Source organism: Psammomys obesus, unplaced genomic scaffold (genome assembly GCF_907164565.1).
Source record: "Psammomys obesus unplaced genomic scaffold, mPsaObe1.curated_primary_1811, whole genome shotgun sequence".
Taxonomy (NCBI): domain Eukaryota; kingdom Metazoa; phylum Chordata; class Mammalia; order Rodentia; family Muridae; genus Psammomys; species Psammomys obesus.
In genome coordinates, this window is record NW_026592666.1 from 5,797,464 (window position 1) to 5,812,033 (window position 14,570).

At 37.9% G+C, this 14,570-nt stretch overlaps 1 protein-coding gene across 5 annotated transcripts in view; it reads right to left on the minus strand.

Annotated features, from left to right (window-relative positions):
• The window catches only part of Grik1 (glutamate ionotropic receptor kainate type subunit 1), a 379,259-nt gene that overhangs the window by 102,150 nt on the left and 262,539 nt on the right, over positions 1 to 14,570 (minus strand). For all 5 annotated transcript variants that reach the window (XM_055614914.1, XM_055614912.1, XM_055614913.1 and 2 more), the window contains exons 5-6: positions 6,949 to 7,002; positions 3,836 to 4,009 (exon numbers count right to left, since the gene is read on the minus strand). In XM_055614914.1, the coding sequence (XP_055470889.1) occupies positions 3,836 to 4,009; positions 6,949 to 7,002 (228 nt within the window). The remainder of the gene's footprint in view (positions 1 to 3,835; positions 4,010 to 6,948; positions 7,003 to 14,570) is intronic.

Consider the following 14,570-nt stretch of genomic DNA (forward strand, 5'->3'; position numbering starts at 1 on the left):
TTCTTTCTTTCTTTCTTTCTTTCTTTCTTTCTTTTTTTTTTGTGTTTGTTTTTGATACAGGTTTTCTCTGTGTAGCCCTGGCTGCCCTGGACTCTTGTAGACTGGGCTGGCTGCAATCTAACAGAGATCTGCCTTTCTCTGCCTCCTGGAGTGCTGGTATTACAGGCCTTTGCCACCTCCTTGCCTGGATCTCAACTCTGTTTTAAGGCAGGTTTTTGTTTCTTTAATTAAAGCTGTTTTCACATCTAGATTAAAAAAATTGAGCTTTCATGTGACTGTTTTCTTTTTTCAGAGATAGATGTGTTTTGACATATATTATGATTGTCTTTGAGGATATTTTTGCTAAGAAACGCCTTAGTAAATTATTTTAAAAAATAAGTAAGTCAGTGGGTAGTCAAACACATTTTCCCCATTATATTATTTTCTTATTCTTATTCTTATATCCTCTCATATATATAATCTATAAGTGTGTGTGGCACATGGAGGAAAATGACTATAGTGAATACAAGCAATGGGCCTGGGAGAACACTAGGATGCTATGCACAATTTTAGAGGACAGTATTCTATTATAACAATGGGATTATTTATAATGACTTACTGTTCTAGTTTATTTTCTGTTGCTGTGAAAATATCCTGAAAAGGCAATTTATTTGTAATTACAGGTTACACTTACTAACGACATTAATAGTAATGCCATTAATAGTGTTAGTTTATAAAATCAAAATGATATTACTTGAGAATAACTTCCATCTTCACTATAAGGCATGTTTCCTGCTTGAAAGAACAATGGTATTTCAGAGCAATATTTCAGGGCTATATGAATATTCTTCATTTAAATATCTGTTTTAGTAGAATTAATTAAATTTGTTTTCTGCATAAATTATTTTACCAAATGCATACTTATTGAAGCTCTCTTTGTACCTTGTCTCTTCTAATGCTGGGAATAGAACATACCACAGTAATAGAAATTATCTCTATTGAAATGTTTATATTCTCATAAGAAATGACACTAATCCAACATCAAAATATAACGTAAGTAGTTACAAGGGTTACAAAGAAAATTAAAGCAGGTAAGGATGAAAAGAATAGCAGAGGAAGCTATCTAATACAACTCGGTTTGTGGAAGGCCTTGCTCATGAAGAGATATTCGAGTAGCCTGGACAGTAGCGAACGCAGACAGTCAGGGCAATAAGTGCTTGACCTGGAAGAATAAATGAACATGCAGGATCTAATAGTACATCCAGTGGTTTTTATCTTTGGGGTAGCAAAGGAAGCATTTTTTATTGATGCTCTTTAAAATTAGAGAGTTCTTAGCATTGGACCGTAACTGGGGACACAGGGAGTGTGCCCTCTTGACTGTGATTGGTTCATTGAACATCCTTGTTCATGCCCTTTTATCTATCCATGGCTTAGCCTCTAAGTCTCTAAATTATGTACATTCAGGCGAAACAGAAAGAGAGAGGTCCTATGTAGATTCTTTGGTTGAAGAAAGTACTGGTTGAAGGTATGCCTCCCACGATTCAAAGCTGCATCTGCAAGGCTGTTTTATCCACCTTTAGTAGGTGATGTCGTTTATTTATTTTATACTCGCATTGACATGTCCTGACGTAGCTATTGCACCCACTTTCATAGCATTCTGCTGGGACACCTTCTGATGATATTACAGATCCTCATTTTTTAATCAAATAAAATTTGTGAGCATAATATGTGTAGATGTGGCGTGTGTGTGTGCGCACACACAGTATATACGTAAAAGAAGGAGGACAACTTCCCTAGTGTTTTCTGACTTTCTACCCTATTTCAAACAGAGCTGTCCTTTTTTTTTTGTTGTTGTCTGCTACTATGAAATCCAGGATGACTAGCCCAGGAGTCTCTGAGAATGGTACTGTTTTCACCCCCCAATTCACTACAGGCAAGCTCAGATTACAGATGCACACTAATGCCCTGGGACTTATGTGAGTTCTAGGGATTCAAATTCAGTTCTTCACACATGCGTGCAGATGATTTACTATGGGCTTAACTCTCTAACTATAACCTTACTATTAATATTTTTATCATTAAGAATAATAGATATATAAGCATGTTTGAAACCTGTTTGTCAGGGTGCATACTTTTAGACAGACCAGGAAACCTCATTTTCACTGGATCCCAGCCATACCATTCCTCTTTCCCATTGGGCAGCCACTAGCTCAAATGGGTGGCAACAGTGCTATCTGGTACCAGACTAAATCTGCAAAAACTTCACAGCTGTAGTTTTCTTCTCCCATGGTTTTCATCTTGGTCAATATGTACAAATTATTCGGTCATCTCCGCGTGAGTGAACACGCTGATAGTTTTGTTTTTGGTAAATGAAACCATTTCTGTTATGGCTATCCAGTGTTTGTCACAAAGCTAAGACATGTGAAACAGTTCCCAACTCTACTGCCAATTGTGGCACACTGGGCACAGGGCTTATTGAACCAGAAAAGTGACAGTCCCCTTTCCCTTCTAAAGTCGAGTATTTCTCTGGATATTGTCTACTTGTTTTCATTCATAGCAATGTTTAAAATCACCTAAGGCTCATTTGTACCACAATGCTTCCCATCATTATCTCCCGGATCACTGTGGGTTTTAATAGTTATTTCAGGCTTGCAAAAACAGTCAGAGACTGTGAATATGGAACCATCCTGAACCACACATTTTATTCATCTATTTCCTTCATTTTACTTCTTCCTCACAGGAAAAAGAAAGAGGAAGTTCGAAGTTCATTTTTTTTCAGTGAGATGATACCTTTCAGTTATCAGTAAATTGCATCTTAAAAGCAAGAGTGCTTTTTTGGATGATGGGAACAGAGAGTAAAATATTACACCAATTTAAAATGCTATTACCTGCTCACATTCCCAATATCTTTTCCCTTAGTGGTACTGTTCTTACATAGGAAGAAGGGTTGTTTGTTTTTTTTTTAAATTATTATTATTCCTTTCTATTTTCTTCATCACCCAGGGAGCCTCATTAGAGAAATAAAGTGAGGGTAGATACATTTGACAGCAAGAGACAAATGATCCTGCCTCAAAGCTCTCCATGAGGCAAGTTTCTGTTCAGGTGACTACCTCTGGCTGGGCATCCATGTCGGACATGACATATTGCGGGAGTTAAGCACTGTCAGAAGCACCGTCAACATCTGCAGAAAGGGTGTCCACATGTAGAGGGGGCGGGGTGGGATGAACAGAACCCCATGGGCCATGTGGAGATCTGTTTGTCTCCACCTGCATCTACAGCCTAGTTCTCCCTAATGATTATAAATAGGATGTTTCTCACTTCTTTGCACTCTCCCAGAGATCCCCTCCTAGGGTGATCACTCTCTGCTTACCCTTTCTTTCGTTCTTGCTCTTTTGTTATTTGCACAATGATAATAGCAACTTAATTGTTTTTTGACAAGTGTGGTTGGAAAAGTAAAGATTACACCTTTTGATTATAGTCATACACAAGCTTGCCAAGTATCTAGAGAACCTCTTTCCTTCTCTCTTGTATATTCTCTCTCAAGATATGTCTTATAATACCATTTACTTACTCACACAATAAAAACATAGAAGCTGCTTAACTTTACTTCTATAGAGTTAGAACATGATCAAGAGATTTCATTAAAATTATTCACTGTCAAAAAAAATATTCACTGTCTCTTACAATTTTACTGCTCACATTCCTTCCTTCTCCACAATGATTTGAATCTTGGTGGTGGAGCAGAGGCAGAGGAAGTCTGGATGAATTTGATCAAAATATATTGTATACCTATATGAAATTCTCAAGTAATAAATAAAAACATATTTGAAAAACAGAAGAAAGTAAAACTACTCACTGTCATCATGCCATCCAGAAGACCAGTCTCAGGCCTGGGAGGAGCCTGCAACCTCTCCATGGACCACTTCTCGATGATGGATGACACATGGGGGTTGTCGATATTCAGCAACCGAAACCCAGTCATATTTACACCACTGTACCTGTAGAGTTCCAGATCTAAGGCAAACAAGTCCTGTGCAGAGTTATAAGAACAAAAGCAGCACAGATTAATTAGCACTATTGATGTTCTTGATATAAAAGAAAAATCAATGATTACAGAAGCAATGAAAACACAAATGGCAGTGTTATCATGTCCTTTCTATGGAAGGATGACAGATTTAGATAAAGAAGAGGAATTTACCAATAAGTTGTCTAGCCCTTGATCCAGGACAGGATATTTGAAAATTAAAGAATTCTTTTCCTAAGGTACAGTCTTTGAGAAGTTGAATGAGATCTTTCTGTCTCTTTGCCTTTGTGCTTTTATTTTATAGCTGAAGAACAAGTTCTCAGGGGTGACAAGACCACAGGGGAGTTTTGGGCAAAGGCAGCATCAGCCATGCTCAGTACAGCTGCTGGTTCGGGCTCTCCTGGGTTATGCTGCTGAGGTGAAATGTGGAAACTGCATATGCAGGTGAAGAAAGAAGGCTTCTAGGAGGGAAAAGTGGTGTTCTGTGGCTTCCATGAGACAACTCCAATTCCTTTCCATAGGAGTATAAAGAGCATTCATCAGACAAGGGTTCAGAATAAGGGCCTTTTTAGCGATTGTATTGGACCCTGTGGTTGTGGGTGTGTGAAGACTTCATTACCTCTTTGAAAGTGCATCAGAACACATGTGTTGCCCACCCCAGTGTTTTCCAGAACAGAGGAAGCTACATGTAAAAGCAGAAAGTTATCAGTAAATTTAAAGCAGAATGATCATTTCAATTTTTTTTAATATAAAAAGTTTAGAGTAAAACCATGTCACTAAAAATGCTTCACATTTGAGAAGAAACCAAACTAACCAGAATAACACTTAACAGAAAAAAGGCTCCTGTAGACATTGCATAGCAATAACACTGCTTCGTGAAGCAGTCTGATATGGTCCAGCTGTGTAGAAGGTAGCACTTTCTCAGGGCAGGAGACATTGATCAGCACACTTATTCTTCTGAAGATGTCTTCTAGTTGCTGCCGTTCCAAAGACAGCTTTGCATTGGAGTGTTGAATTGTAAGAGCACAACCCTGTACTGCCAGCTCTGGATCAAGAAAGCTATACTGTTGTTTTATATAGATTTTTTTCTTTTATTAATTTTTAATTTAATTAGGCATATGTGTGGACCTGGGCAATTGAGTGAAGGTGGATGTAGAATGTAGAAAAAGGCATCTGATACCCCTGGCAATGGAGTTACAGCCAGTTGTGAATCCTTCACCTCCCAATATGGTGATAGGAACCAAACATTCTAGTCTTCTGTAAGAGCAGTGTGAGCTACTAACCACCGAGACTTCTCTTCAGTCCTATACTGCCTTTTAAATTGAATATATAAATTACAACATACCTAATTAATGTGTGTGTGTATGTGTGTGTGTGTAAAATTTTTATTTTCTTTGCACTAACTTACTGTTTGGAAAAAGATTCATTAATGTGTATGGCCAAAGTTGGATAGAATGTGAAATAAATATAGGACAGAATACAGATTAAGCTATAGAGAAACATAAAGCAAATACAAAGAATAAGACCTGGGTAAACAATTTCTTTAGCATGTTCAATTAATAGAGGAAAAGTTATTTACAGAGAAATTTCCAGCGTGTGTGCTGAATCCCATATGATGAATATATAAAATGAATGTAGAGCTTAGCTGTCCTACAACTTGGGGTTTCTATGCAATGCAGAAGGTAGAATGTTCGTGTCTGCTTTGCTACATCCCCTGTGAATGCAGAATGGGGAAGTTCCAGGGAGTAAAGAGTGGACAGAATGGAAATTGTTCAGTGTGCTATCACTCAATAGTTTTTATTGAGGACCTGCCTTCCTAGGTTCTAGGGTTCAATCTCTGAAATGATGACCAAACCAGCTCTTCCTGCTGTGTTTAATGGAGGTCGGAAGAATTGTCTGATGCCCAAGGCAATACTCTGGTTTTCCTGGTTTTAGGGAAGGGCCCTATCTGTGAATAGATAAAATGCTTTTCTATTCACTTGTTCTGAAAGAGGAATAGATGTGGTCAGCAGCAACACAGAAGCATAGATTCAATAAAATGAGGATTTAGGAACCTGTGCTCCACCATGCTCCCCATGCCCACTAGCTCATGGCATGATGTGCTCTGTATCCTTCATACTCTCAGGAATACCACAATGACATTTGCTCTTTGCTCCAAATACTTTGATTCTCATACACTTCAGCTTAGCTTGTCAATTTTATTTGCTAAGACAGGAACTTACTGACTGACCACTCCACCTGGAATCTGGGAAGATTGTACTTGATAAACCCTTAACAATTACAAAGAAAATGGCTGCTTCAGTTTTCTTTTTGTGCAAGGAAGTGGAGTTTATACTGCATGTTTTGGGAAGAGTGGTACATATGCAGTCTGTTGATTGATTTCTGAGGTCAGTTGAGAAAAAGCTGTAATGTAATTTTGGTGCATTAAATGATATAAATAACTCCTCTTCATGCAATAATGCCACAAAAATTTAACTGCCAGAGATTCTTCCTTCTTAAGCTTTGAACCATTATTTTCCTTAATGATGGAGAATGAACACAGGCTTCCATAACTTCATTTGTTGAAACTCTCTCAAGTACGCTCCAGGTGACTGTCTTAACCCCATTGTCTGTCTCCTAGACACAGGCAGGAACATGCTGCTTTATCATATCAAAGGATGCCAGGGCACAGTTCAGCACTCTTCTGAATGGATGTAGAAATTATGGCTGGTGCTTCTTTATGGATAGCTCTTGCCTAATGGGATTTCATCAGTCTTTTGATGCACTGATGCACGGATGATCTTTTCGCATCAAGAAACAAAGACACCTGCTGCTCAGAAGTCCTCAGTTTAGAGGAGCCTCACTTAGAAAGGGAAAGGAATCTCCATGACAACAGCTGGGCTATGACCCTGCAGGGGCTGTCTGTGAAGGAATGTGTGGAGAACGTTCTTACTGGAAGCACTCACCAGGGTTGTGAAGAAGTAGTGATAGTATTCAGTCATCATACCCATAAACAAAATCTGCAACAGAGAACAAGGAAAGGAATCAGAGGTTGATTATGATAAGAAATAGAGCATCAGTAGCATTACTGCAAAAACGTGGGAACACAGAAAGTAGAAATCTGCAGATCCAGTAGATGAGAATCCTGAGGCCCATAAATGGTTGGGCAGGAGGCCACTGATCTTCAACTCATTTTATATCATCATACTGTTGGACTTACTTTGCAGTAATTGGTCTGATGATCAAAATTAAAAATTGTGTCTGGCCAACAAATTTTATATTTGGGGTTGGACATCATGACATCATGAGATTTTGTCTTCTCTGTGTCTTAGGCTTCCAAATGCAGCTCCATAGACTAGATATGTAGATTCCTTATCTCTGTCCATAGCACAGTGCTTTTTTCAGATTAGAAGTCATTGTATGTTGAGATGGCAATTCTATCATGGAGATGTATTCAAGTGAGTATTTTGTTTATAGCTGAATGTGTTTCTGAAAACTTACTATCTCTTTCTCATTTTACCCAACAAATCTGAATTCACAGATGGGATGAGGAGCAGACTTAGACAAAGTTCACATTATCTTTTATCTCTCTTTTCACCTTTGCTTAGTATATCTTATAATTAACAGGTATCTATATTTCTAGCACTCTTTAGATCAAGATTAGTGGAATTAGTAAAAATCATTAGAATTTTATTGGATGTTTATTTTCCTGTACAAAATAGAATCATTATGATATTGCCACATATACATACTGTTGTGCTTGCTCTTCGCTACCTCCCACTGTAGTTTCTGTTCTTACTTTGCCCAAATTCCCGTCTTTTCCTTGTACAGCACACAAACACACACACACACACACACACACACACACACACACACACACACATGCACACACACACTCACGCACGGATGCACTTGCACATACCAAGATTTCACAGATGGGAGAAAATATTCTTTTTAGAGCTTATTCTGAAGTTGGCTGTGAAGTTTAGAACTTAGATTAAAGAGATGGATTCAAAAAGTATGGATAGAGACAAAGCAAGTTATCAGAGGTTCAGCTTAAAATATGTAAACTGGTATGTCTTTACATGAGAGGAAATAAGGAACTAAGAGTGTATTTAAGGACAGCACTAAGTTTGGACATTCACACGACATCATCTCTGCTAACATGGAAACCAGAGGATTTTTAGTGAAACTGTACTGTCTGAAAGTAAGATGAATGATGGGAAACTCTTACTGTGATTCATGAGCTAATAGTATCTAAGTTGCTCCTGTGCTGCTGCTAATAAGATCAGGCACATGGAAGGCTGATGAGCTTAAGGGCCATCAGTAGCATTTAGAACCATGAAGGGTGACGTCTTGTTAGCTGGTTTCTTACATCATTTTAGCATACAAACCTGGCCTTCCATGGTCAGACAGGAATCCAATTGTTCATTTTGGTTTTTAGATAGTGGAGAGGGAACTGTGTACATACCATGTTAAGATATCACGCTGGATACTGAGTTTAAAATATTATTTCTGGAATTGAAGCTAGAATACAAATCCACCTGAGTTTACAGCTTTCAATTTGACAAAATTTTCTTTTTGAACTTTGTAAAAGGTTCTGATCCCCTGCTGTGAACGTGAACACTTCTTAGAAAGAAAACCAATCATTTAAGTCATTACTTTATTATTGTTTTTATTATTCCTGGAGGCAGGTATTCATTTGCCATGTGTTACTCAGTGTCAGAAATGAGTCGTGGCAATAGAGTGTGCAGCAGCTGGCGGGCCCGCTCTTAATTGCAAAGGGAAGGCTTGGGTCCTCCAGGTGTGCTTTGCATTTATTGTATCACAAAGTTCTCTGCTCCCTTTCCTAGCTAGATGTTTGGATCTGTATCTCTCTGTCTTTGTCCTGGTTTTCCTAGAAATTATAAAACAAGTGCGGAGCCACTGATCACGACCCTGACAACTTAACGGACGTTCCAGAGCCAGATGAAAGAAAACCTTCAAGATAAAAATGAAAAGCTTCAAAACTAGTGTTTTCTTGTTGTTTACCAGCTCTGTCACAGCGGCCTGGAGACTGGTTGGACCACATTGTCCGGACTTCTGAGGGCATGCTTCATAAAGAAATACATCGTATTAATAATGTGACTTTGGGTAGCATTTCAGCTAAAAGCAGTAAGGGATTAAGAAAAATGTCATCAGGATATATGTCAGTTTAAAAAATAAAAAACATAGTCATGACACAGGGAGTTTTCTAATAGTTCTTCACATAACTGAATTTTCCTATGCATGTGAAAGAATTGAAGTTAACAGAGCTAACTCCATTTTGTTTCTCAAACTCTATCTTTTTTAAAATTTTTATTTTTTATATTAATTGCAGTTTATTCACTTTGTATCCCAGCTTTAGCAACTTTCCTCATTCCCTCCCAATCCCACTCTCCCTTCCTCATCTCCTCCCATGCCCCTTTCCAAGGCCACTGATAGGGGAGGTCCTCCTCCCCTTCCATCTGACCCTAGCCTATCAGGTCTCATCGGGACTGGCTGCATTGTCTTCATCTGTGGCCTGACAAGGCTGTTACCCCTTCAGGAGGAGGTAATCGAAGAGCCAGCCACTGAGTTCATGTCAGAGACAGTCCCTGTTCCCCTTACTAGGACACATACTTGGGTAATGAGATGATATCTGAGCAGGGTTCTAGGTTATATCTGTGAATGGTCCTTGGTTGGAGTATCAGTCTCAGAAAACACCCCTGTGTTCGGATATTTTGTTTCTGTTGCTCTCCTTGTGGAGCTCTGTCTTCTCCAGGTCTTGATATCTCCCCCTTCTTTCATAAGATTCCTTGCGTTCTGCCCAAAGTTTGTTTATGAGTCTCAGCCTCTCCTTTGATACGCTGCTGGGTAGAGTCTTTCAGAGGCTCTCTGTGGTAGGCTCCTGTCCTGTTTCCTGTTTTCTCCTTCCAATGTCCATCCTGTTTGTCTTTCTGAGAATTAATTATCTTACCCAGGGACCTCCTTACTGCTTAGCTTCTTTAGGCATACAGATTTTAGTATGTTTATCCTATATTATATGTCTAATATCCATTTATAAGTGAGTATATACTGTGTGTGTCTTTCTGCTTCTGGAAGAGCTCACTCAGGATGATTTCTAGATCCCACCATTACCTTGCAGGGTCCATCCTTTCAGAGGCCCTCTGTGGTAGGCTCCTGTCCTGTTCCCTGTTTTCTTCCTCCTCCGATGTCCATCCTCTTTGCCTTTCTGAATGGGAATTTAGCATCTTAGCCAGGGTCCTCCTTCCTGATTACTTTCCTTAGGTGTACAGATTTTAGTATTTTTATCCTATATTATATGTCTAATATCCACTTATGAATGAGTATATACCCTGTGTGTCTCTCTGCTTCTGGGATACGTCACTCAGGATGATCTTTTCCAGTTCCCACCATTTGCCTGCAAATTTCATGATTTCCTTGTTTTTAATTATTGAGTAATATTCCATTGTGTAGATATACCACACTTTCTGTATCCATTCCTCAACTGAGGGGCATCTGGGCTGTTTCCAGCTTCTAACTATTATAAATAAAGCTGCTACAAACATAGTTGAGCAGATGTCCTTGTTGTATGCTTGAGCATCTTTTGGATATAAGCCTAAGAGTGATATAGCTGGATCTTGAGGAAGCACTATTCCTAATTGTCTGAGAAAGTACCAGATTGATTTCCAGAGTGGTTGTACAAGTTTACATTCCCACCAGCAGTGGAGGAGTGTTCCTCTTTCTCCACATCCTCTCCAGCATGTGTTGTCACTTGAGTTATCCATCCTAGCCATTCTGATGTGTGTAAAGTGAAATTTCAAGGTCGTTTTGAGTTTCATTTCCCTAATGACTAAGGACTTGAACATTTCTTTAAGTGTTTCTCTGCCATTCGATATTCCTCTGTTGAGCATTCTCTGTTTAGCTCTGTACCCCATTTTTTAAAATGGATTACTTGATTTGTTGCTGTTTAACTTCTTGAGTTCTTTATATATACTGGATATTAGCCCTCTGTCAGATATAGGGTTGGTGAAGATCCTTTCCCAATCTGTAGGCAGTCGTTTTGTTTTGATGACAATGTACTTTGCTTTATAGAAGCTTTTCAGTTTCATAAGGTCCCATTTGTTGATTGTTGCTCTTAGAGCTTGTGCTGTTGGTGTTCTGTTCAGGAAGTTGTCTCCTGTGCCAATGAGTTCAAGGCTCATCCCCACTTTTTCTTCTAACAGGTTTAGTATGTATGGTTTTATATTGAGGTCTTTGATCCACTTGGTCTTTAGTTTTGTGCAGGGTGATAAGTATGGATCTATTTGCATTTTTCTACATGTAGACATTCAGTTAGACCAGCACAATTTGTTGAAGATGCTGTCTTTTTTCCATTGTATGGTTTTGCCATCTTTGTCAAAGATCAGGTGTCCATAAGTGTGTGGTTTTATTTCTGGGTCTTCTATCTGATTCCATTGATCTACCATTATGTTTCTATGCCAGTACCATGCAGTTTTTAGTATTGTTGCTCTATAGTCCAGCTTGAGATCAGGGATGGAGATACCTCCAGAAGATCTTTTATTGTAGAAGATTGTTTTAGCAATTTCTGTGTTACTTCTTATTCCATATGAAGTTGAGAATTTTTCTTTCAAGGTCTGTAAACAATTGTGTTGGTAATTTGATGGGAATTGCATTGAATCTGTAGACTACTTTTGGCAAGATGGCCATTTTTATATGTCAATCCTGCCAAGTGATGAGCACAGGAGATCTTTCTATCTTCTGATATCTTCTTCTAATTCTTTCTTCAGAGACTTGAATTTTTTTTTTTTCATACAAGTCTTTGACTTGCTTGGTCACACCAAGGTGCTTTATGTCCTTTGTGGCTATTGTGAAGGGTGTTGTTTCCCTAATTTCTTTCTTGGCCCTTTTGTCTTTTTTATACAGGAGGGCTACTAATTTTTTTTAGTTAATTTTGTATCCAGCCATTTTGCTGAAAGTGTTTATCAGTTGTAGGAGTTCTCTGGTAGAATTTTTGGGGTCACTCAGGTATACTATCATATCATCTGCAAATAGTGATACTTTGACTTTGTCTTTTCCAATTTGTATCCCCTTGATCTCTTGTAATTGTCTTATTGCTCTAGCAAGGACTTCAAGAACTATGTTGAAGAGATAAGGAGAGAGTGGCCAGCCTTGCCTTGTCCCTGATTTCAGTGGGATTGGTTTAAGTTTCTCTCCGTTTAGTTTGATGTTGGCTATAGGCTTGCTGTATATTGCCTTTACTATGTTTAGGTATGTGCCTTGTATACCTGATCTCTCCAATACTTTAAACATGAATGGATATTGGATTTTGTCAAATGCTTTTTTGGCATCTAAGGAGATTATCATGTGGTTCTTTTCTTTCAGTTTGTTAATATGGTGGATCACATTGATGGATTTCTGTATATTGAACCATCCCTACATACCTGGAATTAAGACTATTTGGTCATAGTGGATGATATCTTTGATGTGTTTTTTGATTCGGTTTGCAAGTATTTTTGCATCAATGTTCATAAGAGAGATTGGCCTGAAATTCTCTTTCTTTGTTGGGTCTTTGTGAGGTTTAGGTATCAAGGTGACTGTGACTTCATAGAATGAGTTTGGTAATGTTCCTTCTGTTTCTATTTTGTGGAATAGTTTGAAGAGAACCGGAGTTAGCTGTCTTTGAAGGTCTGGTAGAATTCTGCTCTGAAACCATCTGGCTCTGGGCTTTTTTTTGATGGGAGACTTTTGATGACTGCTTCTATTTTCTTAGGGGATATAGGACTACTTAATTGATTTATATGGTCTTGATTCAGCTTTGGTAAGTGGAATTCAATTAAGAAAATTGTCCATTTCATTTAGATTTTCAAATTTTTTGGAGTATAGACTTTTGAAGTAAGTCCTAACAATTGTTTCGATTCCCTCAGTGTCTGTTGTTATGTCCCTCTTTTCATTTCTGATTTTCTTAATTTGGATAGTGTCTCTCTGCCTTGTAGTTAGTTTGTCTATCTTGTTGATTTTCTTAAAGAAACAGCTCTTAGTTTCATTGATTCTTTGAATTGCTTTATTTGTTCCTAAGTTATTGATTTCAGCCCTGAATTTGATTATTTCCAGCCACACAGTTCTGTTTTTATTTAAACCATCATGTTTCATCAAGTTAACATTGCTAAGTACAAATACTGCTTCTGTTTAAACCATTCCCGACACAAAACATTACATCACAAGCAATGCTGGATAGCAAATATGGGATCAATTGTGTTATATTCATTTATATTATTTATTCTCCTTAATTGCTTAATTGTTGTCTTCTAATACTACTTTCCCAATATAATTATTATTCTATTTTTGATATATCATTGATGTGATCATCATTATCAAGCATTTTGATATCATATCATTGACATAGAGAGAACTAAAAATTTTGTGAGTCAGGGAAGCACAGGATTGAACTCTCAGCAATAAGGAGGCTTAGGCAATAGGTTTGCAAGATTAAGGCTAGCCTGATCTACAGAAGATGGAGTAGGTTTCCTAGATTGGAAACCATGATTTCTGTTTGTTGTATTTTTGGGCTCATGACAGGATTATATTTCCTGACCTTGTGCTTACATGAAAGCGTGTATTGGATCTAGCCAACAAGACAGGAACGATAAGGACATTTGCCTCCTCTCTAACTCTGCATATAATTGCATGGTTATCAACAGTGGAAGAAGCTATTCTTTTTTTCTGAATATTTATTTTTAATAAATACCAGAAGTTATGTAAGTGGTTTTAACAAGTTTGTTTTAATCTCTAGGATGGTCAAGGCCCAAATCATGGCTCTCCATTAGTAGCCAGTCAGTAACATAGATATACATCCTTGTGTAGACAAATGTCATCCAGGTTTATGTTTTTCTCAACCAACTTTCCTCTTCCAATTTCTGCTCCTTTTAAGAGACATTATAATTCTATTTCAAATGTCCTTTTTTGGACTGCTTCAGTTCTTTATAGAATAAAGATATTATAAATAAACAATAGTTGTTGGGACAAGCTGTATACTTTATTTTTCCCTAAAGAATGTTTGACTGTTCCAATCTAATGTAGCTGAGTTGAGTTAGTATAACAGGAAGTCCTTTGACCAACTTAATTTTTCAGCAACACCAGTAATGACTCTTCATAGTAAGTCATACTATTTTTTACTTGAGGATCAATTTTGAGAGTTCAAAAGAGACTGATAACTAAAGAGTCAAGATCTGCATCCTTAGGACATTGCATTCTATCTTGGTCACATAATCCAAAAGAAGGAAAGATTGAGCGTATCTTTTTGGAGTCTTTCTCTGTATCATGGGACTGAGCTAGGGAAAGGATACATGGCTATTTCTTTGTTTCTAGGAACAATTTATGCCTTCTTATTTTGTAGCTAGAATTGATCTGCATATGGCAGAACAAAAGCTCAATACCATTTGGCTCCTTAAAATACATGCCTAATGAGTCCACTAATGCAATTATTCTCTGGAACACAGCTTCATTTCATCAACAATGGCGATATCACACTGGTCCAGCTGCCATGTGATTTTTGCAAATGTCAGGAACCTTATATACCGTAGCATTG